This window comes from Spermophilus citellus, assembly GCF_964194105.1.
Source record: "Spermophilus citellus genome assembly, chromosome: 18".
NCBI lineage: Eukaryota > Metazoa > Chordata > Mammalia > Rodentia > Sciuridae > Spermophilus > Spermophilus citellus.
This window is the reverse complement of record NC_138200.1, coordinates 7676499-7704323: the sequence shown is the minus strand read 5'-3', so window position 1 is coordinate 7704323 and position 27825 is coordinate 7676499. Positions and strand designations below refer to the sequence as shown.

The 27825-nt window shown below is 54.8% G+C and overlaps 4 protein-coding genes across 6 annotated transcripts in view; all 4 read right to left on the bottom strand.

The window, feature by feature from the left end:
• Nucleotides 1-80: 80 nt before the first annotated feature.
• Nucleotides 81-5452, bottom strand: MAMSTR (MEF2 activating motif and SAP domain containing transcriptional regulator). 2 transcript variants are annotated; one of them, XM_081275239.1, is made up of 10 exons: nucleotides 5251-5418; nucleotides 4536-4619; nucleotides 3344-3382; nucleotides 2599-2738; nucleotides 2249-2433; nucleotides 1814-1916; nucleotides 1409-1603; nucleotides 905-1090; nucleotides 755-809; nucleotides 81-619 (listed from the first exon to the last, which is right to left on the bottom strand). In XM_081275239.1, the coding sequence occupies exons 2-10, from the start codon at nucleotides 4591-4593 to the stop codon at nucleotides 336-338; spliced, it is 1245 nt and encodes a 414-aa protein (XP_081131365.1). In that variant the 5' UTR covers nucleotides 4594-4619; nucleotides 5251-5418; the 3' UTR covers nucleotides 81-335. The 2 variants fall into 2 exon arrangements, with proteins under 2 accessions (XP_081131365.1, XP_081131366.1); XM_081275240.1 differs by lacking the exon at nucleotides 1409-1603 and having other exon boundaries at nucleotides 5251-5452.
• A 670-nt stretch (nucleotides 5453-6122) lies between these two features.
• On the bottom strand, nucleotides 6123-16875 carry RASIP1 (Ras interacting protein 1). 2 transcript variants are annotated; one of them, XM_081275209.1, is made up of 12 exons: nucleotides 16731-16874; nucleotides 16443-16583; nucleotides 15204-15889; nucleotides 13715-14070; nucleotides 11493-12146; nucleotides 10523-10560; nucleotides 10138-10289; nucleotides 9921-10036; nucleotides 8526-8769; nucleotides 8163-8335; nucleotides 7006-7153; nucleotides 6123-6544 (listed from the first exon to the last, which is right to left on the bottom strand). In XM_081275209.1, the coding sequence occupies exons 2-12, from the start codon at nucleotides 16577-16579 to the stop codon at nucleotides 6345-6347; spliced, it is 2904 nt and encodes a 967-aa protein (XP_081131335.1). In that variant the 5' UTR covers nucleotides 16580-16583; nucleotides 16731-16874; the 3' UTR covers nucleotides 6123-6344. The 2 variants fall into 2 exon arrangements, with proteins under 2 accessions (XP_081131335.1, XP_081131334.1); XM_081275208.1 differs by having other exon boundaries at nucleotides 6124-6544; nucleotides 9921-10024; nucleotides 16731-16875.
• A 177-nt stretch (nucleotides 16876-17052) lies between these two features.
• Nucleotides 17053-22235, bottom strand: LOC308638133 (uncharacterized protein). Its single transcript, XM_081275229.1, has 10 exons — nucleotides 21970-22235; nucleotides 21048-21348; nucleotides 20638-20712; nucleotides 20044-20130; nucleotides 19763-19783; nucleotides 19387-19467; nucleotides 19105-19205; nucleotides 18684-18837; nucleotides 17483-18443; nucleotides 17053-17239 (listed from the first exon to the last, which is right to left on the bottom strand). The coding sequence occupies exons 2-10, from the start codon at nucleotides 21280-21282 to the stop codon at nucleotides 17227-17229; spliced, it is 1728 nt and encodes a 575-aa protein (XP_081131355.1). The 5' UTR covers nucleotides 21283-21348; nucleotides 21970-22235; the 3' UTR covers nucleotides 17053-17226.
• Nucleotides 22236-23946: 1711 nt separating this feature from the next.
• LOC308637369 (uncharacterized protein) overlaps nucleotides 23947-27825 on the bottom strand; it is a 51155-nt gene continuing 47276 nt past the window's right edge. Inside the window, exons 28-29 of the mRNA XM_081273676.1 lie at nucleotides 24975-25603; nucleotides 23947-24634 (exon numbers count right to left, since the gene is read on the bottom strand). The gene's annotated coding sequence lies outside the window, so the exon portion shown is untranslated. The remainder of the gene's footprint in view (nucleotides 24635-24974; nucleotides 25604-27825) is intronic.

Here is a 27825-nt window from a genome sequence, read left to right as displayed (position 1 = left end):
AGGTTCGCCACACAACAGGCATCCATCTGTATGTATATGTGAGGAAACGGGCATTAAGAACATCCATGAGGTCTCAAAAGGAAGCAGAAAGCAGCTTGTTTGCCTTGGGCAGCAGCAAATGAACCTCCATCCCCAACCACACAACCATAGAGGGGGTAAGGCCCATAGGAAGGCAAAGTCCAGGCATTCGGCATGTCAGCAGCAGTTAGGGGCCAGATTAGGATTGGGTGTCTGTGGTGGGAGGGGCTCTACTAGTTGTTCCATTTCCCCTCCAGGAGTCTCTTTGCCATCTTCACCCCTACCAGTTCTGGGTCCCTGAAAAACTCCAGAACCCATCACCACGGGTCCTCCAGCAGGTCCCAGAGCCGGGTTTCACTGGAGTCAGATAAGTCAGCAGAGAAGATGCTGGGGGCTGGAGGGCCAGAGCCCAGTGGAGGACCCCCACTCAGGGCCTCTAACCAGTCCAAAGAATCCGTGGGGCCTCTGGGAGAGGTGGATGGGGAGTTCGTGGGGGTTGGGAGTGAAGAGGAGAAGACAGATGAGAGGCCTTCAGAGTCCGGGGAGGGGGACAGCACGTCGAAGGAGCCAGGAAAATCCAGAGGAATGGGGGGCAGCGGGTCTGCGGGGGAAGGAATGGAGTGTGAGCTTAGGAAGTCATGGATCCGGTTCTGTTCCTCAGCCCATTCTTTCCTCGGACCCAGGAGTGTAGAACCTCAGGCCCCTTCTCCCCCAAACTTAGGAGTTAGGCTCTTACCATCAGGCTCGATCTGGTCCTCCAGGATGTCATCAATGCCCCGATTTGGAAGCAGCTGTGGACGAACAAACGCGGCGTGAATCTGGCATCCCACCCAGACCTGGGCGGAGACCCACTATCCCAGGCCCACTTGACCGGGCACCCTCTCACCTGCGCCCTCCGGATGGCTTCCTGCAGCTCCTCCTCCAGCGTCAGGGGCGCTGAGGAAGGTGTTAGGGCTGTGGCCGGAGGCGGAGGAGGAGGAGGAGGAGGAGGCGGAGCCGGAGCCGGAGCGGTCACTAGACTCTCGGCCGCTCGTGGAGGAGGTGGCTTGTGAGACACCGGATTCGACTTGGTCTACAACCACGAAGAGGTAGTTCCCTAAGCCACGCCCACCACGCGCAACCCCACCCACTCGCAATCCGTGGCTCCACCCCCAGGTCCGGCCCTTCACTCCTGGACCAGGCCTTTGGCCTCGCCCCCTGTCCTTTCATAGGCTCCTCCTCCCTGAAGATTCTTCCCCCAGTTGCTCTTAGCCACGCCCCCTTGCGCCGGGCTTTCTCTGCTGGGCCAAGTCTCTCCCCACAACTTCATTGGTTCCTGAGTTTTCGACCCTCCGCCCCATCTGTTTTGTCTTCTCGTCACTGGCCCACACTCTCACAGTGCCGCCCTCACCGTGCCCTGCCGCCGGGAGGTTCCCAGGGCCTTGGGCCTGAGGCGTGGCCAGGGAGCACCCGCCGCACCGTCCTCCCGCCGCGGCTTCTGCCGCTCGCGGGGCGGGGCGCCGCCGCGCATGCGCTCCAGGAGCATCGACTTGGTCCCGGACACCGGGAGGCCCCGCAGGCGCAGCTGCTGCCGGAGCTCTGAGACCTGGGGAGGGGGCGGGGAGAGTCGGTGCTGGGCGTGCTCGGGCTGCAGGCCGGGAGTGGGGAGGACATTTGGGAAACGAGATAGGAAAGACCTGGAACCCTCCAAAAGATGAAACTGGGGACCCAGACTCCTGGATTTCCTTGGGGCAGAGGCTGCGGTTAATCCCACCGAAAGAAAGGACACACCTGGAAAGTTGTCCCCCAAACTCACCGTCAGCTCCTCCAGTTTAAGAGTCTGAAGTTCCAACTTGTGTGGAGGGGGAGAAGGGCTGGGGACTCCTGGTTGGAAGGGAGTGAGGGGAGTGGGCTTCATTCTGGCGATGGTCGTGAGGGAGGAACAGTTTAGAAGGGACAGAGAGAGAAAAGGCATATTAAGGTCCTCATAAACAGGGGCTCTAGAAAATGTAGGAAAGTGACAGCCCAGAATTCTGGGTCTCTGAGGAAGCAAGTACATGGGGCTAGATTTCTGTACGTGGGAGAGGAAGAAATGGGGGTGTGAGTCTGAAAAGAGAAGGACTGGGAGCTGGAGAGTTGGGTCCTGGGGGAGGAGGGGCTCCGGACTGGACCCTGTCATGAGCAGTGGATTTGAGACAGGATAATGGGATCTGAATTCTGGGTCCCCAGAGAAGAGAAATGAGGGTCATACCTAGGATGTAGCTGCTGTGAGTTTGTCCCTTCCCACAGAGGTGGCTCCTGGGGACCCAGGGCTGACCTCTCAACTTGGGGGTCTGCCCTGGACCCTTGTCTCGGCTCCGGGGGCATGTACTGGTGGTATGTTAAGTTTCCCCTTGGCTTGGACTCGCTCCAGCGTTGGGAGGTCTTGGAAGACTCCTAAAACAGCAAGTGTGATGTCCCATGCTTCAGCTCAGTTCCTGCCTTTCTGCCCCAGAGCCCACTGCACAGTGGGGTTGGCAGTCACCAAAGAGGATGGGGCAGTGGCAAGGAGGACCAAGGCTAGACTCAGAGGGACTTCCTCTCACTCTAGTCAAGACTCACCTTCTTTGGGGACCTCCAAGGACAATATTCCGTCTCAGGGAGCAAGACGCCAGGGCTGAAGAGGAAAGAGGCAGGGACCAAGGGCAAAGCTGGGGCCAGAGCTGGGCCTGAGGCTGAGATCCACGGATCTGAATCTGAGGCTGGAGAAAGAGTGAAAGACCTGAGTGGCCTGGAGGCATTTAGCCAGCAAGGAGGAGCAAAGCTGTGGGAAAGGAGGACCCAGCCTCCCTGGGTTGTGGGAGGACAAGCCCTGGCAGCTGGATGCCTGGACTCCTGGATCTAGGGGCCCAGATTTTCACATTCTCAAGAAGGCAGCAAGCTCTGTCACCAAGGGGTGTGTTAGCTGAGGATCACAGATGTCTGGGGTTTTGCTGAGACAGGGGTGGGGGCCTACACTCCTGGTTCTTGGGGAGACGGAGAAGCTGAGAGCCACAGTCTGACATTCTTATGTGTACGGAATGTGGAGTGGAGTCTGGGAAGCCTGTCTCCTCCAAAGAGCATCTGGAATCATGCATCTGTTGGGGTGGGAAAACTGGAGAGCAGGAAGCAGAGCTCCCAGGGGTGGGATGACCAAGGACCTGGATTCCTGGATCCTTGGGAAAGGACAGAATGGAATTTCAGTGTATCCTGGGTGGGGTATAGGAACCAAGCTACAGGAACCAGTGAGGGACCTTGCATAGCTGTACTCCAGGATGTCCCAGGGAAACGGGGCCACCATCCCCTCCCACTCAGGGCCCACACTTACTCGGGTCCTGATTCCGTCTGTGGATCCGAAGCTGGAGGACTGTGGAAGGAGGAGGGAGGTGGGAGGAGGAAGGCGGGAAGGGAGTGTCCGGGAGCCTGGCTTGGCAGGCGGGTGGGAGTTGCAGTTGTTGGCAGGACACGCGTGCCCAGCCCCCTTACACACCCCTGCAGGCGGGTGGGCAGGCAGCCCGCTCCCTTTCCCGGGCCTCCCGCCTACTCCCTGCCAGTGCAGTGCCTCGGGCCAGAGCTGCTCTAGGGCTAGGAGCCAGCCAGCCTGCAGGCAGTAGGCAGCCCCACCCCAGTTCCACCTGCCCCTCACGAGTCAGTGCCCACGCCACCCCCAGGAAAATCGCCATCTTGGCAGCCCAGCCCGTTTGCACCTCACCTCCTTTTATCCATGAACCCCATTCTGCAGCGCCAACTTTCTGGGCTCCCCTTTTGTCCTTCCCACAGTCATCCCGTAGTCTGCACACCCACCCTTGAAACGCATCTCTGGGCTCTAGATCTACATATGCCACTTCCGTGTATTTGTAACCTACACACTTCATCCTTGGCTCACTCTGCCTTGGCACCCACCCAGCCACATTGACATTCTTATTTGCACCCTAAGGACATGGCCACTAATTTTGGAGCAAGGCTGTCCCATTGCACAATTCTGCTCTTTGCACATGTGTGCCTTTTTGCACATTTTTGCTCTTCCGTTATTAGTGTCTTTGTACACCCAGCCATGTAACCACACTCATTTGCACTTGGGTGCCCTTTGCCTACTCAGGAATTGACCCCCAGTTCTGCGCATTGCATATCTTGCACCTACCCTGGAATCTAAAACACAGCTTTTGACACTTTCAAGGCTCGATAGCTCATTGTCCCCTCACCAAACTCCCACCCTGTCCTCCAAAGTCCCCACTGTGTGCGCATGTCTGCTGTGCATACATTTCAGTTGAAGCCTTGTTCTTTGCAGTGCCTGATCTGCACACCCACCTCTAGCTGCCCACTCCTCTTTGCTGACCTAGCCATTTGCACAATTAGTGGCCTACCTCAATTCGACCCTTTGATGGACACCTTTATGCTGAGTGACCTTTTGCACAGAAAATACATGCCTCACAGGTCCTCCAACCTTCTCCCACCCCAGAGTAGACCCGTTTCCAGGAGCCCAGGACCCCTTCCCAAACCCATAGGGAAAAGCCTCTCACCAGATCGGAACTTGGAGCGGATGATTTGGGAGCGCTGGGAGGAAGCTGCCAGGGTCATTTCCAAGGCTGGGATGGGGACCTGGACTGGAGAGAGAGCAGGGTCAAAGTGGAGGTCAGGAAGCTGACCCTGTGGGTGGACTTAAGAAAAGCTCTGAGGTAGTTAAGGATAGAAGCAGCCTGTAGCCCTAACTTCTGGATGTGGAAAAGGGCTGGGGCCCCAGACACATAGGTCAGAGGGAGGAGGGCTGGGGCCTGGACTCCTGAGTCTGAGGGAGGAGGGGCTGGGGCCTGGACTCCTGAGTCTGAGGGAGGAGGGGCTGGGGCCCTAACTCCTGGGTCTGAGGGAGGAGGGGCTGGGGCCCTAACTCCTAGATCTTGGTAGAGGGAGGACCTGGGTCCTAGGGAGGAGGGCACTGGGAAACTCGACCCCTGGGTCTTTGAAGGAGAAGAAGGGATAGTGGCCTGGACCCCTGAATCTTGAAGGGGAAGGAGGTTAAGGGCTGGCACACAATACTCTTGAGGGGACTAGAATTCAATATCCAGGGGAAAGGGGTCCTAAAAGGTTTCTGGGAAATTAAAGAGTGCCTGCAACTTGCACCTGAGAAGGGAATGGGTCGGGATGTCAGCCACCAGGGTCTGTAAGGAAGGGATGGGGACCAGAAAAGTGACAGAAGAGTTAAGGAGAGTCCTTCCCTCCACCCCAGGGGCTTCTCACCAGGTGGGCTCGGAGCAGCTGTGCCCTAAGGCGGGTGGAGTCTGGCGGTCTGGGTTGGAGACTGCAGGCTCCACCCCACCAGCCTGGGACCGCCTTGGAACCCCCTTTCTGGTGCGTGCTGGAAGCCCAAGGAGTGGGCGGAGGAGACGCGAGCTACGCCTGGGACTCTGAGAAAGGGCGGGGACAGGCGCTGACAGAGTCTGGGGCGGGGTTCCTGGGCTCGCTCCTCCTCGTCGTCCTGAGGCTGTGAGGTCGGGCGGGACAGCCGCAGGCAGACAGACGGGAGCAGGTGCCGGGAGAGGGGCGCCGAAAGAGCAGCAGTGGCAGGTGGTCGTGTCCCGTCTCTGCCGGCAGGTGCCACCTGTCGCTTTTTTTTTCCCCTGACACAGCAGCGGGAGTCAGGTTTAGGGAAGGGGAAAGTTCAAGCCCGAGGGCCGGACCCCTGGTCTAAGGAGTGAGTTGGGGGTCTGCGGGAGGAAGTGCTAGGAACCGAGATAGAGGTGTGGTTCGGTGGTGTGCTTAAAAGTCAGACGGGTTCAGAGTGGGGTAAGGGGACCCAGATTCCTAGGTAAGAACGAGAAAGCAACTTTGGACTTTGGGGGTCCAAAGGGAGAGGGAGAGACGGCTGGTTCCCAGTGGCAGGATCAAGGGCCTGATATCCCGCAGAGCACACTTCGGACCATGTTCTGAGGTGTGTGGGAGGCCCCAGTGCTCCTGGGTTGGATTACATGCAAGAGGGCACGCTGAGGCCGCGGCTATAAATACCTCCTCCGACTAGGCAGGCGCCCAACGCTCCCGGCGAGGGCCCCGAGGCCTTAAAAATCACCATCTCTAAGGCCCCGAATCTTAATAATAAGAGGCACTGCTAAAGTCACAGATACATTTATTGCTCCTTGGCACTAACATCCCAAACCCATTTCCCGCCCCCGCTCCCCCCCCCCAGTCTCATCCTGTTACTACCCCAAAATTCAAACTCCCAGCTTTCCGCGCGGGGACGGGAACTACAACTCCCAGAAAACTCTTCGTTCAGTCGGTCTCCCGTGAGTAGAAGCCCATGAATTTTCAAGGTTCGCGCGCTCCTTTGCTATTGGTCTTCAGGGAGGCGAGGCTACGGGAGGTCCGTGGCGGTGATTGGCTGGCAACTCCTGCTGCTCAAGATCCCACAGGAGGCGACGGAGCCTGCGCAGTTCACGGTGCAGGGCGTCGTCTGTCACTGGGCCCGTGAGGCGCAGGCGTGAGCTGCCCAGGGGCAGGATGAGGGGCGGGTGAGAGGAGAAGCTTTCGAAGATGTCGCCTTTGAGGCCAAAGAAGATAGGTTAGAGTCTGAAAATGGGCGTGAGGCGACTGTGCCAGGAAGAGCCGAGACTGAACTACGCCCGAAGAAAAACTCCCAGCAACTGCAGGAGCAGGGTCCGCTTAAAGGCGACTCTGGGATCCGGAGCACTGTGGGAGTTGTAGTTGAGACTACAAAGGCCATGGTTACGTGGGCAACCAGCAGGGGGGTGGCCAGGTTCCTACATCCCCGAGGAAGGCTGGGAATTTAGTCCTAGGGACTCCTGAAGGTTAAGGGGCACAGACTCCGAGGAGAGGTGGCTGAGGGGTTGCAGAGGGAGAAAAGAAGGGCTGGGACCTTGAACTCCAGTGCTGGTGAGAAGGGGACTGGGACCAGCCTCCTGGGTCAGAAGAGCGCTGGGGCTAGGGACCCCCACGCCCAAAGGCTGAAAGCCCCAGTGTTTGTATCCCCATTTTCCTCACCTGTGTCCACAGCATCCTGCTCTGCTGGGGGAGGGTCCCAGGCCGGTGGTGGCCCGCGGCCAGGACCCAGCTGGTAGTGGCTAAGCAGATGGTGGAGCTGAGCAGGTGTCAGGGTGGAGTGGTCAGTTCGTAGGCTGCTCCATGAAGCCTGGTGGGAGGACCAGGTGAGAAGTCTATGGTCATTATGGGGGAGCTGAGAAATGGCACATGGAAGGGCCTCCATAAGTGGAGTGGATGTGCATAGTGGAGTCTACGCCATGTGTCCTGGGCACTGTGAAGACCGCTTGTCACTGAAGGGATGGTAGGGAAGGGTGTTGCTCTCAGAAACTTTAAAAAATATGATTTGTTTCAGAATAAATAAAGATACAGGAAGAAGGTCGGGAACAAGACTGCTATTCACTTGTATCATTAAAGCTGGCAATGTGTACAGAGGGGTTAATTTTTCCATTGTGGCTATTTTTGTATCTGTTTGGCAAATTTTGCACTTGACCTAGCTGGCATTAGAATCATCAGTGTGATTAAAATCAGAGACTCTATCCAGATTGCCTGGGTTCAAAGATCTCAGCTTGATTACTTACTGATCTTCTGACAAATCACTATGCCTCAGTTTCCTTATCTGTCAAACAACCGGGTAGGGTTGTTATGAAGATGCAATGTGACAAACTGGAAAGTGACTTGGAACACTGCCTGGGGCTTATTAAATGCACTGTCGGTGTTTGATAAAAAATAAATACATGAAAAATAAATAAATACATGAAATCAAGTGACCTGTTCTACATGATTCTCAGTTTCTTCATCTGAAGAACTGTCTAATAATAACCCATTTTCATTCAGAGCTGTCAGTATTAAACTAGAATTGTGAAACACAGTGACTGGAATTAAGGTTTTGTTCAGTGGATATTTTAACCAGCACATTCCCTGGTCTCATACCAAACTTCCTGACTCAGCATGGCTGAGGAGGGACCCTGCAAACTATTTTTAAAAAGTTCCACTGGGATTCAGACACAGTCAAATGTGGTTATTGTTGGTGCTGGCTGCCAGCTATCCAAGCAGAGTCTTGGAATGAAAAGGGGTCTCCAGGAGCTCTGAGGGTGAGCTGAATATACAGGGTGGCTGAGAGGGGTTGAAGAGTTAGAGGTTAGGGGTTCAAGGATTACCTTAAGCAGGGAGGTGCGGGGCACACAGAGCAGGTTCACAGCAATGGAGAGTTTCCGGAAGAACTCAGTGGCAATGTCACCTAGCCCAGCCCCCTGAAGCCAGTCCAAGACAAGATCTAGGTTGGTTCGGATTTGGACAGCTCGGGACCACTGATAGAAAGGTCGGCCTTGACCTAGGAGGGAAGGTTATGGGAGTAAATGTGGGTGGACTGTGGCCTGCTTCCCAGACCATTCCTGTCCTTGAGCTTGGTCTGTGTCTCTGTTCTCTAGAATATCCAGACGTGTGGCTTGTGCTGTGTGTCTAGCTTGATATGGGTCTGGGATAGGAGCCTCCCCATTCCTGGCTCCCAACCCAACTCTCACCTCGTTCCATCAGTGAGTTGAGAAGGGATGCATTGGAGAAGAAAAACAAGTAGCCGAAAGTCTGAGACACAAGATCTGGATGCAGCTCACACTGGCTGGTCAATTCCAAGGCTGCCTGGAACACGCCCAGTGTAGGTCTCAACCCTGGAGGCATGGCCCCCAGCTCTGCACCAGGCCCAGGCAGATCGGCACCAGCTGTGAAGGGGTTGCTATCCAGGAGAGCAGGCAGTGTTGAATAAAGAGTCTGAGGAAACAGGCAAAAAGAAGTGATTGGATCACATTCCCTGGAAGCTTCAGGTTGGTAGAGCATGAAGATAATGGGCAGCTCTAAAGGCTTCTAGGAGTTGTAGCCCACTCTGCATTCAACACCTGAAGGGACTCCATAAGCAAATTCCCTACTTCACAGATGGGCTTCTAACATTTATTAAACCTGGAATAAGTCAAGTCTTAAGAAAGACTTTCTAGAAGTTTCTTGGTTATTCTAACACCACTTCTCATGCATTTTGGGACTTGTAGTTCTCAGTAGATAGCTCAAGAAGGACAAAGAATAGTGGACAAAGGAGCCCCCTTCTTTTATCCAGAATTCCTGAAGGAAAGAAAAATAATGGAGAGTTAGGAAGTAGGAGTCAGGTGGCAATTAGCTGGCAGAAAGTGAGACCAGGCCAAGGACCGGAAATGAGGTCAGATACAGAAATAAAACACCCTCTGCAAGAATGTGCAGGAAGTGAAGCCTCAGAGGAAAGGGCTTCATAGTTATGGCTGTTCAAGGAACTGCTACCTATCCCAAAAGACTCCCTTCTCCTTTTACAGACAGGGAATCAGTCCCAGCATAAACCAAAATCCCTGAGAAGTCCAAGAAGCAATATTAAGGTCAAAGATATGGCAGGAGGTGGGGGAGGCAGAGCTAGGGGGAGGCAGACCCTGCAGGAAGAGCACTGAGAGAGAAAAAGGTCTCCAGATTAGAAGTGGAAGTGAGTTCAGAGCTACAGCAAGTGAGATCAACAAACACAGGAAATAAGATCCGATTAAAGATCTTTGGTTTAAATGACAGGACCTAACACTACTTGAACTATCTTTCTCTCTCCCTGCCTATCTGTCTATCTGTCTATAATTTATCAGTAGACCAAAAAAAAAAAAAGGGGGGGAGCTTGAGAAAATGTAATGGTTATACAACCAGGTAATGAAGCCAGACTGTCAAGAGGCAATAATTGCAGACAGGAAGAGAAGCCAGAAAGGCAGGAAGTGATGTCACAGCAACAAAGAACTGGAATGAGATGGGAAGTGATGTCATAGGAGAAGGAAATTTTAAGCCAACCAGGAAATGACATCAGAGCAACACAATGAAGTTTTATCAGAAAATGATGTTGTCAAATTGGAAGTAGGGGCAAAGCCAACCTTGGTGAGGTAGTAAACAGACTGCTGGAAGGTACACATGATGACCTCATCCAGGAGGGCCATGGCCTCGTCACATAATTCCAAGTCATTGCAGAGCTGTGGGTCTGAGGATAGACCTAAGGGTGAGAGGGAGAACCACAGGCTGGCAGCCAGGAGCCCAGGGCCCCAGATTCAGGAAGAAGGGCTTAGAAAAGCCTAAGCTTGGGTAAGAGCTCACCCTCCTGGTCGGCCTCCTTCTCCATTTCCAGCACCTTCTCCTGCACAAAGCTCAGCAGCTCAGTGGTGTTGGCCATCCACAGCATGAGTGGCCGCAGCTCCACAGATACAGCCTCTGGAGTCAGGGGCACTTCGGGGATCCCCTCAGGGTGGCTGAGGAAAGGGGAAGGAACCTGTGATCCCTGCTCAACCCCCATAATAGTCCAAACCTCAAGATTTGGGTCTAAGTTGAGGACCAAGCCCATGCCCCATTTCACAGCCAGAAATGTTGAGTCCCAAGGAGGAACAGAAACTTGCACTAAGACATGTATGGAATAAATGCAGAACTAGATGCAAATCCCAACTCTTGCATCCCTTTGGATCTTTGTGCTTGGAATTTCTCTTACTTCTCTGGCTGACGGTCTCCAATTTCCTTAATTTTTTCCTGCAGAACAGTGAGATCAGAATTAGGGGAGAGGGTCAGGAGAGAGGGTATCTTGAGTTAATGTCCTGGTTTTTCTAGAAGCCTATTTAGGACAGAGACTCCCCACTTTGCAGATGTACTCTAATCCCTAAGCCTCACAGGTAAGCATTCTGCCATGGAGTTACCTCTCCAGCCCTTGTTACTTATTTTTTGAGACAGGGTCTCACTAAGTTGTCCAGGTTGTCCTCTAACTTGTGATCCTCCTCACTAGTCCCTCTTTTTAAAAGGTAACAAGAGGCAGGGGCTGGGATTGTGGCTCAGTGGCAGAGCACTTGCCTGGCATGTGTGAGGCCCTGGGTTTGATTCTCAGCCCCACATATATATAAATAAAAATAAAGTTCTACCAACAATTAAAAAAATACATGTTTTTTAAAAAGTAACAAGAGGTGATGGTGGTGATGAATGAGTGGTCTGTTGCCCTTGGGGCCTCTTCTGCTCAAATTCTGTTTCTTCTTAACCCTAAAGAACTCCATAAACCCTCCCTCTAACAAGCCTCCAGTTCAATAGGATGGAACCTTTCTTCTACTCTGACCTATTTCTTTCTGGGGCTCCCATATGTAGTTCCAACCAACCTATCCTCCAATAATGGTCTCTCTTGCAACTGCTGCAAGGTCCCAGCCCAGTGGGCTGCCCACCGAACTTCTTACAATGGTCTCTTCAAATTCTCGGCCCCGCCCTATTTCCCAGAATGACTTATTCCAGGATCCCACAGCTCCACAGGTAGGCACTATCTCCTCTTCTACGAATCCAAAACTTTAGTGAGTGGTACCACTTACTAAGTCGCCCAAGCCCTTCCTGAGGCATCATGGGAAACATACTTTCTTCTCACCCTTGTCCCTAACTGAGTAGACTCGGGCTGCAGGTGGGGCTGGATGGCGGTTGGGGGTGCTCACCCAGACGGCCTCCTTGATGAGCCTGGCGAGGCGGCCCAGCAGGCGCGGTAGGTGGCCCAGCTCCAGCTCTCGGGCCGAGTGCTGCACGCATAGCGCCAGCAGCGTGGCAGGCCCCAGTGGTGGCAGGTCTCCCGCTCCAGAGGCCGCTGTCCGCACGATCTCGCCCAGCAGTGCTTCCTCCTCGCGAGGTCGGAAACGCAGGACCGGCTCCCGGCCGTCCAGGTAAGCGGCCAGCGCCTCCCCACGTTCTTGCAGACCGCGGCCGCACAAACGGCAGGAGAAGGCCCAGCCGGGGCCTGGGGGTGTGGCCCCGGGACGCGCAGGAAGCCAGGGGGGTCTTGCCGGCCCAGAACCCCCGGTGCGGGGATCCTTGTACATGAACAGGAAGTGCTCGCCCAGCCCTAGTAGGTCACCTGGGTGCAGCTCGGCCTCTCTCAGCAGAAGACACCCGTTGTGCATAACCGGAGCTCCACGGGAAGGGCGCACCATGGCTGGGGGCTCAGGGCCCGCACGAACTGTGCAGTGGCGTGGCAGTATGTCAGGGGCATTGAGGAAAGTGTCCACGTACGGGCCCGGGGACCCGCAGCGGGATGAGGAGGTCCCGCCTCTGCCAAAAACGTGTTGCTCCCTTGTCATGACATACACCACAAAGTCCTAGAGAAAAAGTAAAGACAACAAATCCAATTCCCTTCCCAATGGGTGCTTCCAAACAGTCTCTATCCCAACATCAATACTCCCATTTCCCACCTACTCTATAAATGAACACTTCCAAGATCGACCAGGACCCAGAGGACTAACACTCCACTTCGTTTTGAAAGAGCTTTCTATGGGAGATGCTACCATGATGCACATCCCCACAACTCTATACTTACAGAAGAAAGCCCCAACTTTGTCACTCCCTCAAAGAACAGATGATTCAGAGATGATCAATCACCAATGGACTCTCATTTTCCCAACAATTCTGAATGAATTCTTCCCCACCTAAACTGGACTCTACCAAAACATCCAGCCCAAGGAATGAGTGCTTCCAAGGACATCCATCACCCCTACTAAAATGGACTACCCCCTACCTCCATCCTCAAAGAATGGACCACTCCAACCTTCCTCCATTTCCACACCCCTGGCCCCACTTGTTCTTTATTCCACTCCAGTGATGGAGCCTTACGGATGTTTCTCCTTCTACTAATAGTCATTCTCAATATCCCAAAGGAATGAGACCTTTTAAAAGACCCCCTTAAACCAATGTTCTTCCATTAGCTAGGACTCACGAAGGTGCATTTCCTAGGTGACCCCTTTCTACAGTGCCTTCTCTCCATTATTCCCGTCCCTTGACAAGGAAACCTGCTCCAACAGTGGACTCCTCTATTTTCCCCCACTCCAAAGGAGGACTCCAAAGACACCCCCACAACATCAACAGAGGTTCTTACTATGTCCCTCCCTACAGGGGACACCTCCTAGAGATTTCCATACAGTGGCTCTTCTAGTAATCATGCTTTCAAACACCTGCCGCAAGGAGACAGCTTCCTACTTCATCCACTCCCCAAACAGATGCATTCCAAAGAACCCTTCTTAAAAAGGTGCTCTTGTCTCCATTCTATAGAAATGGAAGCAGTGCGTCACCTTTCTAAAATAAACCTAAGACTGTGTGCATGAATGAATGTGTACTAGTCCCACTGATACGTTCAATGCACAGATGAAAATACACTCAAGTTCTCCACTGTCACCCAAATGTGTAAATGCACACAAGTGCCAGCACCCCCGGCCTGCATCCACAGTGGTCAAACGTCCCAGTGAAAACCATCACCTTTTACAAATGGGTTCATCCGCTCCCCCACCAAAGAAATACAGGCTTTTCTAGATCAAGACCCCAGACACCAGTCAAGGACGTCCCTGCCCCAGGACATGCACTCTCCTGTCGCCCTCCCTCAAGAAATGATGTCTGCACGGGTACTCCTTCCTGCAGTGGACTCTCCTTTGAAAAGACACAGCTTGCCCTCCACTTTCAGTGACAGGACCATGCCCTGTTTGTGCCTCCAGTGTAATCTTGTCAGCCATCTCCCCTCTGCCTCCTCCACACTCACTCTCTACAACCTGGCTGTGCTTTTGCCTACCAGGGGACCTGAGGCTACCTCAACCAGAGGAATTCTGAGAACTACAGGTTTATCACTCTCCAATGACAGGGGGGACATAGGGCTCTGGGTGGTTGGGGAGGCGAGGCTCACCTGGGCATCCTGATAGCCCTGGAGCAGTAGAAAGTAGGGGCGATTGCTGGGGGCCTGGATGAGGCACTGAGTCAACTGATCAAAATCCCCAGGGTCTGCAGGTACTATTTGGGTATCAGCTGCCCCTGGGGCCATGCTAAGTGCCTGCTGCCTGCGTTCCTGCTGCCGCCTCCTCCGACCCTGCAGGCTCAGCTCTGACACACTGCGCCGTAAGGACAAGTTCTCCGAGCGTTCCTTGCCCCCAGATCCAGCGGGGACCCCAGATCCAGACCCAGGACCAGGACTGGCCAGTGCGGCCCCACCAGAAGCTGCACGGGAGCGATTCTTCTGTGGCCGCCACGAAGGGGCGCCGGTGCCTGTGGGAGGGGGGGGGAGAGAGTGCCTGAGAGTAGAAAGACCAGGGAGAGAGACCTGAGATCATCTATCACTCCCTGAGTGCCTTGTCCCTTGGTGCACATGGCAGCACGCATGCCAGGTTTCCTGTGGCATGTGCTATTTCACCTTTGAGGTCGCCTCCTGCTTCAGGATCCATATAACCGTCCTTGGCCTCTCTGAACACCTCTTCCTCTATCCCCTTTCTTTCCCCTGCGCCTACACTTGGCAGTTAAGGGAGCCTAAGGCTAAGGATCCAAGGCCCGCTGCCAGTCTTCACCCCACCTAGAGGCACTGGTCCCTCTCCCTCCTAGGCTCTGCCCACATAGGCCCTGACCCTCGAGAACCGCCTCAGCCTAGTTCCCAGAGCTGCCTCCTGCCACACAGACCCACAAGCAGGTGCCACCACACCTCACCAGGCCCAACACCTCAGGCTCAGGCCTACTCAGTTCCTCAGACTCCGCCCTGGCCCCGCAGGCCCACCCACGGCTCTGCACAGCCTCCAGCACATTGTCCTGGCCTGTTCTCTCCTAGTTCTCTCCAACTTGGATTTCCCCCTAACACTGGCCGAATCCCTGGGAATTCGCGAGGCTCTGGCGCTTCCCACAGGCTGCTGAGCTGCCAGAACCATCGACACCCCGCTGGGGAGCTACCACTGCTTTGGCCACCTACACATTCAGCCTCCTGCAAGGCAGCCTGGAATGCCTCCTAAGGGCCCTGACTCCATCCAGAGACACTCTGGGACACCTCCAACCACTGCCACCAGCAGGGCCACGCCCCACGGGAATCAAGCTCCACTCTGTAGGCGCTGGGAAACAGCAGGTCCCGCCCAGCGCTCAGATGCTGCAGCCCCGCCTTCTTCCAGTCTAAGTCCCCGCCCCGGCCGCCCCGACCGGATCCTTCACCAATCACCTCACAGCTCGCTCCTCGCTTGGCCCGCCCACGCCCTCAGAGCTGCCCCAGAGCCACGCCCACAGCCCGCGCCAATCGGGCCTTTACTGGCTGCTCCTCTTAGGCTCTGTGGGCCCCGGGGGTCCCAAACCCTGTCCGGCGGTCCCAAACCCTGTCCGGCGGCCCCAAACCCTGTCCAGCCCCCCAGGTCCGCGCGCTGGCTCACCGTCGCTGTCCGCGGCCCCGAAGGCCTCCTGCTCCAGGCGGCGCGCCTCCTCGCGGCCGCGCAGCTCGAATCGCCGCGCCCAGCCGGGCCGCGCCCGCCACAGCTCCTGCACCAGCAGTGGGCGCTCCGAGTCGCCCAGCACGCGCAGGTGCTCCGCCTGCCACTCGCCGCTGCCCATGCCGGCCGTGGCTGGTCGGCCCAGCGCGTCGCACAGCGCGAAGGCGTCCACGCCGCTGCTGTCGCCAGGGCCGCTGCCGGGGCTGCTGGCCAGCCCATAGCGCTCCAGCGCTTCAGCCACCAGCTCCCGCGCTGTAGAGCGCGCCGTGGCCAGCACACTCTTATAGTTGGCACCCGACGTCAAGCCCGCACCAAAGATCTTTAGGACTCCCGGGGGCGCAGTGGCGCGGGACGCCAAAGGAGGTTCCGGGGCCACGCCCGCTGCCAATTCTGGCAGCTTCTTCTCGCTGGCCCAGCGCTGCGCGCCCCCTGGAGTCCCGGGTCCTCCAGCGCCGCCAGATCCGGTGGTCCCGGTCCCCGAACCCCGGAAGAGCTGAGAGATGCGCTTGGCGCGGCTCCCCGAGGCTCCCCCCGCCGCTTTCACTGCGCCCACTCGCCGCAGTTCCACGTGCGGCGGGGGCGGGGGCAGCGGCTCGCTGCTACGGCTCCCCGTGTCGGAAGACGATGACCTGGGAGCCACCCGTGAACAGAGACGCAGGAGAGTCACCCATAAAAGCAAGCAAACACGGAGATGGCAGCCGAGGGGGGGAAAAGGAAGCATACAAATACAGAGAGAGACAGAGACAGAGAGAGACAGAGACAGAGACCCAGAGAGAGACCCAGAGAGGGAAAGGAGCAGAGAAGGACAGAAAAGACAGAAACCCAGGGACGACCGATATGGGTGGTGGGAAGAGGTCAGAGGAAAGAGAGAGTTCAAATAAATAAATAAAGGCGACTCCTGGAGGTGATCAGGGAGATGAGGAAGGAAGGTGAATCAAGCCCAGGGCCTGTGTGGTCCATCCCAGTGCCCTCAGCCCACCTCTCCCCACAATGGGCCCAGATAAGGCAGTATCCAACTTCCTGCTCTCATCCCCCAGGCTCCCTTGCCCATTCAGGACTGAAACCAAAGCCAGGTCTCTCAGGGTCCCTCTCAAGAAGCAATGCATGGAGCTGGGCCCAAAGCAGGGACAGAAGGAAGGCAGATGGGGCAGGGGCAGGTGTCCCCCTTCCATGGCTACTCACTTGACAGAGGCAGCACTGGGCCAACGCCGCCCCAGCTTGGCCAGCTGCTTCCGGGGGGAATTGATCCACAGGCCCACAGGGAGATGAAGCTTTCCAAAGCGGGGGCTTCCGCCCTCCTTCCTTTCACCAGATAGCATGGCCCTAGGGGAAGGTGGGTAAGACACAAATCCCAAATAGGCTGAATGGTAGGCACCGGGTGTTGGGAACCTAGGAGAGGAATGGGGCCCTGGATCCCAGGCCCAGGAGGACAGATGGCCGCAGAGGAACTCCTAGGTCCCTGGCTCTCACCTTTTACAGGTCCGGCAGCACCCGGAGGGCCTGGGTCTGTGGACCTGCCGTTTGGTCCCGATGCCTCTGCTTTTGAAAAGGCTTTGCCTATGTCCCAGCTCCCGGCACTGGGTGGGGGACAGGAAAAGGCAAAAGGAAACCCGGCAGGAAGAGCTGGGAGGGGGCGTCCTGTGAGGAGACCAGGCCTGGGGGAGGAGATCTGAGAGTAGGCCCTGCCTTATTTCTTGATTCTGGAATTATATTACAGTCCGTAGTTCCCCTCCACCAGAACTCATGGGTCCCAGGATCCACACCCTCTTCCCTGAGGCAGGAGCCCATCTCTAGTTCTCGCCTCTCAGGGAACCCAAAGTATGCATCAGTCCAGAGGAGTGAGTCAGATACTTAGACAATAAGACACATATTTAATTCTTCCCCAAGTCTGAAGCCCTTTTCTTTGGGTGCTTAGAAGCTCTATTGGTTGTCAACGCTGAGCATTTGATTTAGCTTTCGCCGTTCTTCAGTAAAGTCGCCTGAATGAGGTTACAGAATACCAATAATGGAGCAGAGTTAGGTAGGTGGCAGTCTCAGCCCCCACACAAATCTGTCCTTATTCTGGCAATGTCAAAGCCTCACCTTCCTGGGTATGCCTTACCCCCAATGGAAGCCCCACCCACAAAGGAAAACTTGCAGGGGCTCCCTAACCAGCTCCTGTACTGGGCAGTAGGAAACCCAGTCCCTCACCCAAGCCCACTTGTCCTCTGTGGGTAATTTACCTGACACCCAGGGCTGCTATCAGGGCTATAGAGGAGCAGATCAGTAGCCCAAAGAGAGGGCCCTGCAGCATACTCTTGGCATGTGATGGCTGGGAGGTCTCAGATGATGACTCCAAACCTGCTGAATTTGGGGGTACTGAGGTCTCCTCAAGTGGGGCCATGTCCCTCAGGAGTGGGGCCGTCTCACCCTCAAGCAGGGCTGTCTTACCTTGGGCTGTCTCACCCGGGACAGGGGCTATCACATCCTGGAGCGAGGCTGTCACATTCTGGCCAGGTGGAGCTGTCACATGTTCACCTGGGGCCGCCTCACCTTCTCCTGGGGCTGTTTCCCCCTGAAATGGTGTCATCTCACCCTGGACTGGTGAGCCCGTCTCACCGGGCAGTGGGGCCATCTCATCCAGGCCAGATGGGGCCACCTCGCCCTGGACAGTCTCACCCTGGACCGGAGAGGATGCCTCACTTTGGACTGTTGTGCCCTTCTCACCTTGGAGTGGGGCCATCTCACCCTGGACTGTTGGGTCCGTCATAGACTGGACTGTTGTGCCCGACTCACCTTGGGATGAGGCCATCTCGTCCTGGACTATTGGGCCTGTCATAGACTGAACTGTTGTGCCTGGCTCACCTTGGAATGAGGCTGTCTCACCCTGGACTGTTGGGCCCATAGTAGATTGGACTGTTGTGCCCATCCCACCCTGGACTGATGAGCTCGTCTCAGCCTGGAGTGGGGCCGTCTCAGCCTGGAGTGGGGCCGTCTCAGCCTGGAGTGGGGCCGTCTCAGCCTGGAGTGGGGCTGTCTCAGCCTGGAGTGGGGCCGTCTCAGCCTGGAGTGGGGCTGTCTCAGCCTGGAGTGGGCCCGTCTCAGACTGGAGTGGGCCCGTCTCAGAATGGAATTCTGAAGCTGTCTCACCCCCAGACTCTAAGTCTGTTGTTGATGTCTCCTCTGTAGCATTTGGGGGCAAAACTGACAGAGGAGGGCAATGAGCTGTCCTGGCAGGAAGTGAAAGCAAGCCCTCCCCAACACCCAAACTGTCTAGAGAAACGCCCTAGGGAACCTAGCCCCAGCGGCCAGAATCCAAAACCCAGGCAATAAGCCACACCTCCGTGGCATGAAACCTCAACCCAACCTGAAGGGAAGCCTCCACAGCTGCCCCGCAACGCCCTGGGCCCTGAATGCTCCACTTCTCTAACACCCAAGACTGACCTGTGACGAGATAATGAATGATCGTGGCTGGGCCAGAGCTCACTGAACCCAGTTCACAGCGGTAGGAACCAGAATTATCTGGATTCACTGAAAGAATGGTCAGCATGGGGTTCTTTCCCTTATACAGCAACTTCTCAGAACCATCCTCTGAAATCTACAAGCAAGATCAAGGGCATCACAGGGTCCTGGGGAATGTCAGGAATTGGGGGAATAGAGGGCTGAGGAGAACTTGGGACCTCAGTGCAGGGAGACAGGAGTGCAGAGCATCATTGAGCAGGGATTGGGGTGCCTGGGGGTCAGCAGTGACCTCACCTAATAGGCCATGAGGATTGGGTGCAGGCCAGGGCATCCAGGGGCCAAGGGCTCATACCCACCTGAGGGACTTGGGGTTTAAGGGTTAAAGGAGTTGGAAGGGCCTCACCCTGTAAAACTGGTAGTCTGTGAGGCCTACAGAAAGAGGATGCCATTCGAATAGACAGTTCAAGGTCAGGTTTTCCTTTTCATGGATCTTCACCAGGCGCTCTGATGATGGGGCATGACTGTGAGATGCTTCCTCTGGGGTCACTACCCGCCCCAAACAGTCTCATCTTGGTCGGGACCAGGCCCTTCCCTGTCTGCAGTCTGCATTCTGAGCTCTCTGGACTGTCTCTCCTCTGGCCCCATCCCTCTTCCACCAACCCCTTCAGTCAGATCCCATACTCACGCCCACAGTCCAGGGACTTCCAGCAAATATAAACCCCCAAGTTACAATCTGGACACCATAATAGACGCTGCATCATGACGCCTGGAGGGGCAAGGTCAAGGCTGTATTCACCCACTAAGGTAGGTCTGAAAGAGAGGGCAAGGCAAAGGACTGAAGGGCTGGGGGGCTATTGGGCCAAATCCCTAGGAGGTCATCCCTCCAAGGTTAGTAAAAGGTCCAAACGGAATACACCTGCTAATCCAAGTCAGAGAATGGTGGCCGGAGACCCAGGAACCTCTCAGATGCTGCAAATGTGCATCCAAAAGGGGGAGGGAGAGTAGTGGGTATCATGGGCCATGATGAGGGTAGAAGAATAGCTTCTGTTGTCTGCACTCACCACATTTGTTGGGACAATAATCTGCCTCAGAAAGAAAACATAGGGAGAAAAGAATCAGACTTTTAAATGAAGAAGGGTGGGAGAGGGGCTGGGGAAGAGATGAGGTGTGGGTTCTTGTGTTCCCAGGGGAAGGGCCTGAGCAGTCCCTCCCCCCACCCCCACCAGGGGTCAACAGGAGGAGGGGACTGAGGAAGCCTGGAGATGCAGGGGGCTGGAGAGAGGGGCTCAAGTGGTAGAAGGGGAATGGAGTAGGCCAGGCCAGAGCTCCCATCTTCCCTCACCTTTCTTCTGGAACTGAGCAGCATACTGGGCAAATTTGGCCTTTTCCTTGTGCAACATCTGGTATAGCTCCCTCACAAATTGGTCCCCTGGGAGGAAGCAGGGTGGTGATGAGTGCTCTCCTTGTCCCAGGCAGCAGGTGCAGGATCAGACACAGTCTACCTAGGCAGGCATTTCACTACTGGGTTGTTGCTGGGGTGGGACAGAGTCTTCTGGATTCAAGGGATCCTCCTTCCTCAGAGCACCGTGGACTATGGGGCTCGAGCTACCTGGAGGGCTGGCATTCCCCTTTCTGCCTTCTCAGGAAGGGGCACAGAAATCAAGTACTTCACACAGTGCCAGTCACTGGGCTAAGCAATGCACAGGTATCAACCCACCTAATCCTCCCAGGAGCTGAGGGAGGAGGGCACTGTGATGCTGTCCAGTGTAGAGCTGAAGAAACTGCCCAGTTTCTAGCTCAGGGCCACATGGGTAGGAAGTGGCAGAGCCAGAATTGCCAGAATTTAAACCTAGGAAATCCTGCATCACACCAGTAGAGAGGCATCACTGATAGTAATAGATTCAGGACCCCCCTCCCAGCTCTTCAGTGCATTAACCTTTTACATTACTGTCTGTGATGCGTTTCAGCTCCTTCAGCAAACTCCGAGATGCTTTTTCCAGTGTGCTGTTATCTGTGAGTGGATATAGAACCCCATGTTCCACTTTTGCTGTCTTAGATTTTCTTTGTACAAAGTAGCATAGCCATGAGTCCGCCAAGCAAGCCTAGAACTAGTTAAGGAACCAACTGCACCCTTACTTTCAAAGAGTTGTTGTTTTATTACATAAAATTGCTAGATAAGGGGCAGAAAAACAATATTTGCTAGCTGTCAGGAGGTCTGGAATCTGCATCCCAGCCTTTTCATTCCCAAGTTCAGGACTCAGCCCCTTCACTCACCACCCCCTGTCACCTGCAATCCTGGACCCTGTCCATATAATCCCTAGTACTTCAACTCTGTCTTGCCCTCACCTATGGCCCCCCAAAAGGAACCATCCTTCATCGGAAGATCCTTGAATTCCACTATGATCTGCTCTGCTCTTTCCATCACTGTTTTGAGACTCTTGACATCCAGGTGTTCAGGTAGGTAATTCTCTTTCAAGGACTTTAGTGCTGTCAAGACTGCCTGGTCACATATTACACAACAGTCCGCAGGAAGCAGGCAGCTGGCCAGTGCAGCCAATGGGAGGGCAAAACACAGCCCCATTGAGCCGAGCACTCAGTAGAGGAAACACCAGGAGGGTCCTCTCACCCAGGTCAGGAGCAGGTGGTGCTAAATGGAGAGAAATCAAAGCCTGTCTTAGAGATGCCCCCCAGGACTCACATCCTCAGTCTCCCCCATGGGAAAGGAGGATGTTCAGGAAATCTCCAAACCAAGAAGACGTGTCCTTCATCAAATAACTCGAGTGTGAAATTAATCCCCAATCCACAAAGCCCCAAATTGGGGGTCTTCATTGCATCCTGAGACATCAGAACACTCTCAACCATTCCCCATATCAGGACCCAAGATCCCCAACCCGTGCAGACTCTCCAAGCTCCCAATCCATGGGATCCACAGCTCCCGCCCCCGCCCGAATTAACGTGATCCTCAACTCCAAACCTTGACTGTATCAACCCTCACATACACAAAGCCCCAAACCCTGTTGCACCTCAGGCTGAAAAGTCCTTGTCCAGCTCAAATGAACTCTCCCGCATGTTCTCAAAACTCCCTCAAGACCAAAGTCCACTCCAGATCCCTTACCCTGGGGACCCCACAAATGGATGCCAGACTCCCAGCCACCCTCCTGTCCCTCCTGTCCACCCTTGCCCAAGGCTATGACCTCTTATTTTCAGGGTGCACCTTCTCAGGAAACGGAGTGCCAAAGCGCCCTAAACGCGAGGCACCCTAACTCACTAGCCCCTCTCCGACCTTGATCCTTGACTTGTGCCCTCAAACCCAGGATTCGCTCAGGATCCCATTCAGACTGTGAGGAACCCGGTGCCGCGTCCTTCTGCCTTTATATTTCCCACGACTGTAACTCAGGTTTTGTGAGGGGCAGTTTGGCTGCGTGAAGTCGACAGCTTTCGGAAGGGGTCTGTGTCACGGGAGGTCCCGGTTCCACCAGGAATTCCTGGCAAGTCCCCTTTGGAGATCCCAATTCTGAGAAAGTACTTCCTAGGGCTTTCTTTGGCCCCGCCCAGAATCTCAACTCTTGCTTTTGATTTATCCGCAACAAAGGGAGACCCGCCTACCTCTCCATGACATCACAGGGGCGTGACCTTTACCTAAACCTTTATTCCAGTGTCCACCCTAGGGAAGTGCATCTGCAGGCTGTGGCTCTCAGAGCCCAGGATCAGGCTTCTGGCCTTCAGTGTCCTCCCTTCCTTGGTCCTGGGGACCCGGATTCCGGCTTGGTGCCGCTGACAGCCTCAGATGTGGGGAACGGGCCATTTCTAGCCTAGGACTAGCACTGCCCGAAAGCCCTGGGGTCTTTTTCTCTTCTGTGACTGGCACCCCCAGGTTTATGGGAATTGAAGTCATGATGATACTCTTTGCTCACTCTAATTCCATCTTCTCTGGGAAATGAAAACCCAGATCTCAATGGCGTGGAAGATCTGAAGCCCACTAATGAGGGTGCTAGAGTAAAATACGGAAGCTCCTGCCCTTGGGTTCCCCAAAGGCTCTGTCACATTTCTGCATGATTCAGAGCACCAGAAACACAGGAACAACTCACACAATTTCAGTAGCGAACAGATGCTTGTTTTGAGTGAACATAGACCAGTGTCGCGTTCCTCATGATTAAAATACTCAGGGTCACTCCAGGTGAAGTGGGCTCCAGGAAATAACCACACAAGAGACAGAGATACCTTTTTCTTTGGGGTCCTTTGATGGCTCCTCTGACCTTAAGGGTCCACAGAAAGAGAGCAGGTGCGTGCTGAACCCTTTTATTCAGGAGAAGCCATTCAAATGAGGCAAGGGGTCAAGTTTAGGGGGTTGAGTCTAGTTTCCTGATGTCTGCTGTCAGCAGGTCAACTGACATCTAGAAGGCCACACCCAAAGGCAGAGCAAGAGAAGGGAACACACAAAGGGCGTTTCCATCGAACATTCTATCCCAAACAGGGCAAAGGGATAGTATTACAAAGGTATAGGTAAGACATGCCTTCTACTTCCTGGGCTGGGACAATGCCCAAGTCACCACAAAATATAGTGATTGGTCAGAGCCTCTTGCTTCAGGATGGAAGGTGTGGGTCATTCAGAGTGGCTCCTCGCAGAGGAGGTTACCCCTCCCCCCCACACATGCACTATAATTGTAACATGTAAGCATCTCCGGGGGACCCCCCCCCACATACACACCGTAATCAAGCTTCCCTTATCAGAAAGGTTTTCACAAAGAGCATCAGCAGGAATTCATAGGAGTTATGTAGTGAGATCGACATAGTTTGAGGCTTCCTCCTCTTATAATAATGGCAGGTTTGCAGACAAAATTTGTGAAACCTCTGTCAAGCCTAAGAATACAGGACAAAGAGTAACTGCTATATGTGTACCCACTGTCACGTAACCACTCCACTGAGGACAAATCTAAAAGAATTTCCAGACTCGTGATCCAAAGATTTTTAGGCATTAGCCCCTCTGAACAGTTGCAGGCTAAACAAACCTCCTTCCCGAAAATTCCTCCGGTGTCTAGCCTCATCTGTCCTACATCATGAGTAGGCAGCATGCCTCAGAATATCCTGAGTATTGAAACTCTCTGAGCTTCCATCTCTCCTCCAGTGTTTTAAACACACACACACACACACACACACACACACACACACACTCTGCCAAGAAGCCGCAGAGACAAGGGTTGGGGAATGTAGACATTTAATTCATACCTTCAACTCTATCATCTGTGGCAACTACACTGGTAATGGTACCTTGAAAATCCCTGAGAAGGGGGGCTGAGGCAGTGGCTCAGCGGTAGGGAACGTGTCTGGAATGTGTGAGGCACTGGGTTCGATCCTCAGTACCACATATAAATAAATAAATAAAGGTCCATTGACAACTAACAAAATATTAAAAAAAAAAAAAAAAAAGAAAATCCCTGAGAAGACTAGAGCCTGGACTTTTTGGATGGGGATGTGATTAGATATGGCTGTATCTGAAGAACTTTTTTTGCCATCCAAAAAGCAGCTCCTGAAATCTGATTCGAAAGTCTCATACCCTCTGGCCAGACCCTGTGCTCCTGGGTTAGGTTGAACATGAATTCAGGGGTCTCTGAATCCTCAGATCCTTTCATCCCAGACCTACTTGAAGCCAGATTCAGTGCTTCTGTGAGTTCAGGGACACATCATGGTTCACGAGAAGCACAAAATCTTTGGCTTTCTGCAGACTTGATGGATTCCAGAAATCAGGCCTCAGACACTCAGAATGCAGCTAGAAAAGAGGATACTTCCTTTATCTTAATCCCAGAGACAGTAGATGCAGATCTTGTGTTTGGAAGGTAGAAGTCTCCCTGGGTTGCTGGAAGGTTCTGCCACAGAAGTTGCTGCTGCACTCTCCAATAGCTATTCCTCTTCTGTCTCCCATGTTTTCGTCTCTGCTACAGGGAAGAAAAATCCTTTGTGACTTTCATTGGGGTCCAAGGTGGTGCACAGATTTGGCTCATACCTACTCATTACTGCCCCAGCATTTCCAGAGCCTGTGAGCAGAGGAAGAGGCTGGTTCTCCCCTAGCACGAGCCAACCCTAGGGTTCATCTGAGCTCAATCCCCAGTACATACTCCAAACAGAAGCTTGCTCACTCGAGGCAGTCTCCACGCCGTGATCTTTCTGATTGTTTAGCTACGACAGTCCCTTCATCATATTCTTTGTTAGAATTAAATAGAATTCTGAAGCGGCCCCAAACCCTGTCCAGCCCCCCAGGTCCGCGCGCTGGCTCACCGTCGCTGTCCGCGGCCCCGAAGGCCTCCTGCTCCAGGCGGCGCGCCTCCTCGCGGCCGCGCAGCTCGAATCGCCGCGCCCAGCGGGGCCGCGCCCGCCAAAGCTCCTGCACCAGCAGTGGGCGCTCCGAGTCGCCCAGCACGCGCAGGTGCTCCGCCTGCCACTCGCCGCTGCCCATGCCGGCCTTGGCCGGTCGGCCCAACGCGTCGCACAGCGCGAAGTCGTCCACGCTGCTGCCCCTAGCGCTCCAGCACTCCAGCCACCAGCTCCCGCGCTGTGGAGCGCGCCGTAGCCAGCACCCTCTTGTAGTTGGCACTCGACGTCAAGCCCCTGCCAAAGATCTTTAGGACTCCCGGGGGCGCAGTGGCGCAGGATGCCCGTGGGGGCTCCGGGGCCACGCCCATTGCAGCTCCAGCAGCTTCACTCTGGCCCAGCGCTGCCCCTACCCCAGTCCCCGTTGTCCTAGTCCCTGAGTACTGTTAGAGCTGAGAGATGTGCTTGGCGCTGTTCCCTGAAGCTCCCCACACTGCCTTCACGGCGCCCACTCGCCACAGTTCCACGTGCAGCGGGGGTAGTGGCGGTGCCTCGCTGATGCAGTTCCCAGTGTTGGAAGAAGATCTGAGAGCCACCTATGAACAGATACACAGGGGAGTCATCCAGAGGGGCAAGCAGACTCCAGAATTTGGGCCGAGGAGGTGAGAAGCACAAAAAGACCCCAAGAGAGAGACACACAGGAAAGATAGAGATCCAGGGATGACCAAGATGGGTGGTGGGTAAAGGTCCAAGGAAAGAGAGTTCATTAAATAAACAAAGGCCAATCCCACAAAAGCCATTTCATGAGATGAGCAAGGAGGGGAGGAAGGAAGGTGAATCACAACCGGCAGTGTGGCCCACACCAGTGCCTAAGCCCACCTCTCCCCCCCCCATGGGCCCAGGTAAACCAGTATCTGACTTCCTGTTCTCATCACCCAGGCTCCCTTGCCCATTCAGGACTGGACCAGGAGACAGGTCTCTCAGGGTCCCTGACAAGAAAGCAATGCATGGGGCTGAGCCCAAACCAGGGACAGATGGAAGGCAGGTGGGCCAGGGGCAGGTGGACCACTTTGTGGCTACTCACATGACACAGGCAGGATGGGCCTGTGGCTCCGGGCTTGGTGGGGAGGATGGATCCACAGGCACACAGGAGAGGGAGCTTTCCAAAGCGGGTGGGGTGCTTCCACCCTCCCTCAATACACCAGAGAGCCTGGCCCTAAGGGAAGGTGGATATACATCCCAAATGGGCTGGGGCTAGGGGAATGAGGCAGAGGGACATCTGGGAGATGGAGGGGCATCTGGGGAGAGGGATGGGCCCTGGACTACAGGCCCAGGAGGACTGATGGCTGCAGTGGGACCCAGGAGTCTTACCTGGCTCTTACCTGTTGCAGGTCGGGCAGCACCCAGAGGGCCTGGCTCTGATGTCCTGGGTTAGTTCCTGATCCCTTTAGAAAAGCCTGTGCCTCTTATCCAGCCCCCAGCACTGTGCGGCAGACATTAAAAGGCAAGAGGACCCAAGGAAGAGGTGGGAGGGGGTGTCCTAAGAAAACCAGGCCTGGGGCAGGAGATCTAGGTAGGCCTGGCCCTGGCCTGTTTCTTGGTTCTGGAATTATATCACAGTCTGCTGTCCCCTCCACCAGACCTCAGTGGTGCCATGTTCCTCACCCTCCTCCCTGAGGCAGGAGCCCATGTCCTGATCTGTCCTCTGGGGGAACCCAAGGTATTATTCAGTCAAGAGGATTGAGTCAAATACTTAGACATGTATTTAATTATTTTTCTCTTTTGAGGCCCTTGTCTTTGACGGCTAGGAAGCTGAATTTTCAAAGGCTGAGCTATGAAGATTGTTTCTTTTTCGATTTTCGCCAGTAAAGCAGGCTGAGGGAAATTGAATGGGTTGAGATTTGCAAATCATGGAACCATGTTAAGTAGAAAGCAGTTGGGACCCACTCCCCAACTCCCAGCCCCACAGAGCTGACCTATTCAAACAACTATCAAAGCCTGACCCTCCTAGGTAAGCCCCCCCACGCTGTAATTCCCACCAGCTCTCTGGAAACCTCAGTGGCTCTGCCAACTGCTCCAGCATTGGGCAGTAGGAAGCCCCGCCTCTCCCTCCAGGTCCCGCCATTCTCTGCAGTGACTCACCAAAGAATAAGGCCTAGTATCAGGAGTAGAGGTAAAGCGATGATCAGCCCAAGGTTTTGGCCTTGCTGCACACCCTTGGCCTGCTCAGGCTGTTGGTTCGTGGTCGAAGACTCCAATTCTCCTGGATTCGGGCGTACTGAGGTCTCCTCAAGTGGAGCTATGTCACCTAGAAGTGGGGCCGTCTCTCCCAGGAATGGGGCTGTCTCATCTTGGACTAGGGCTGCCTCATTCTGGAGTTGGGCCATCCCGGCCTGGATTGGTGAGGCAGTCTCACCCTGAGCTGCAGATGTCTCACCCTGGACTGGTGTGGCCATCTCACCTTGGAATTGGGCAGTTTCAGCCTGGCCTGGGGGAGTCATCTCACCCTGTAGTGGGGCAGTCTCCACCTGTTCTTGGGGAGTCATCTCACCCTGTCCTAGGGCCATCCCATTCTGGAGTGGTTGGCCCATTTCAATTTCGCCTGGTTCTGTCTCCTCTTCGAATGGTGCCATTTCAACCTGGTTTGGTGGAGCTGCCTCACCCTGTATCTCGGAGGCCGTCTCACCTTCACCTGGAGCCATCTCACCCTGAAGTGGGGCAGTCTCTTCCTGGAATGGTGGGGCTGTCTCCTCCTCGAGTGGTGCAGTTTCAACCTGGTTTGTCTCACCCTGGAACTGGGAGGCCATCTCACCTTCAC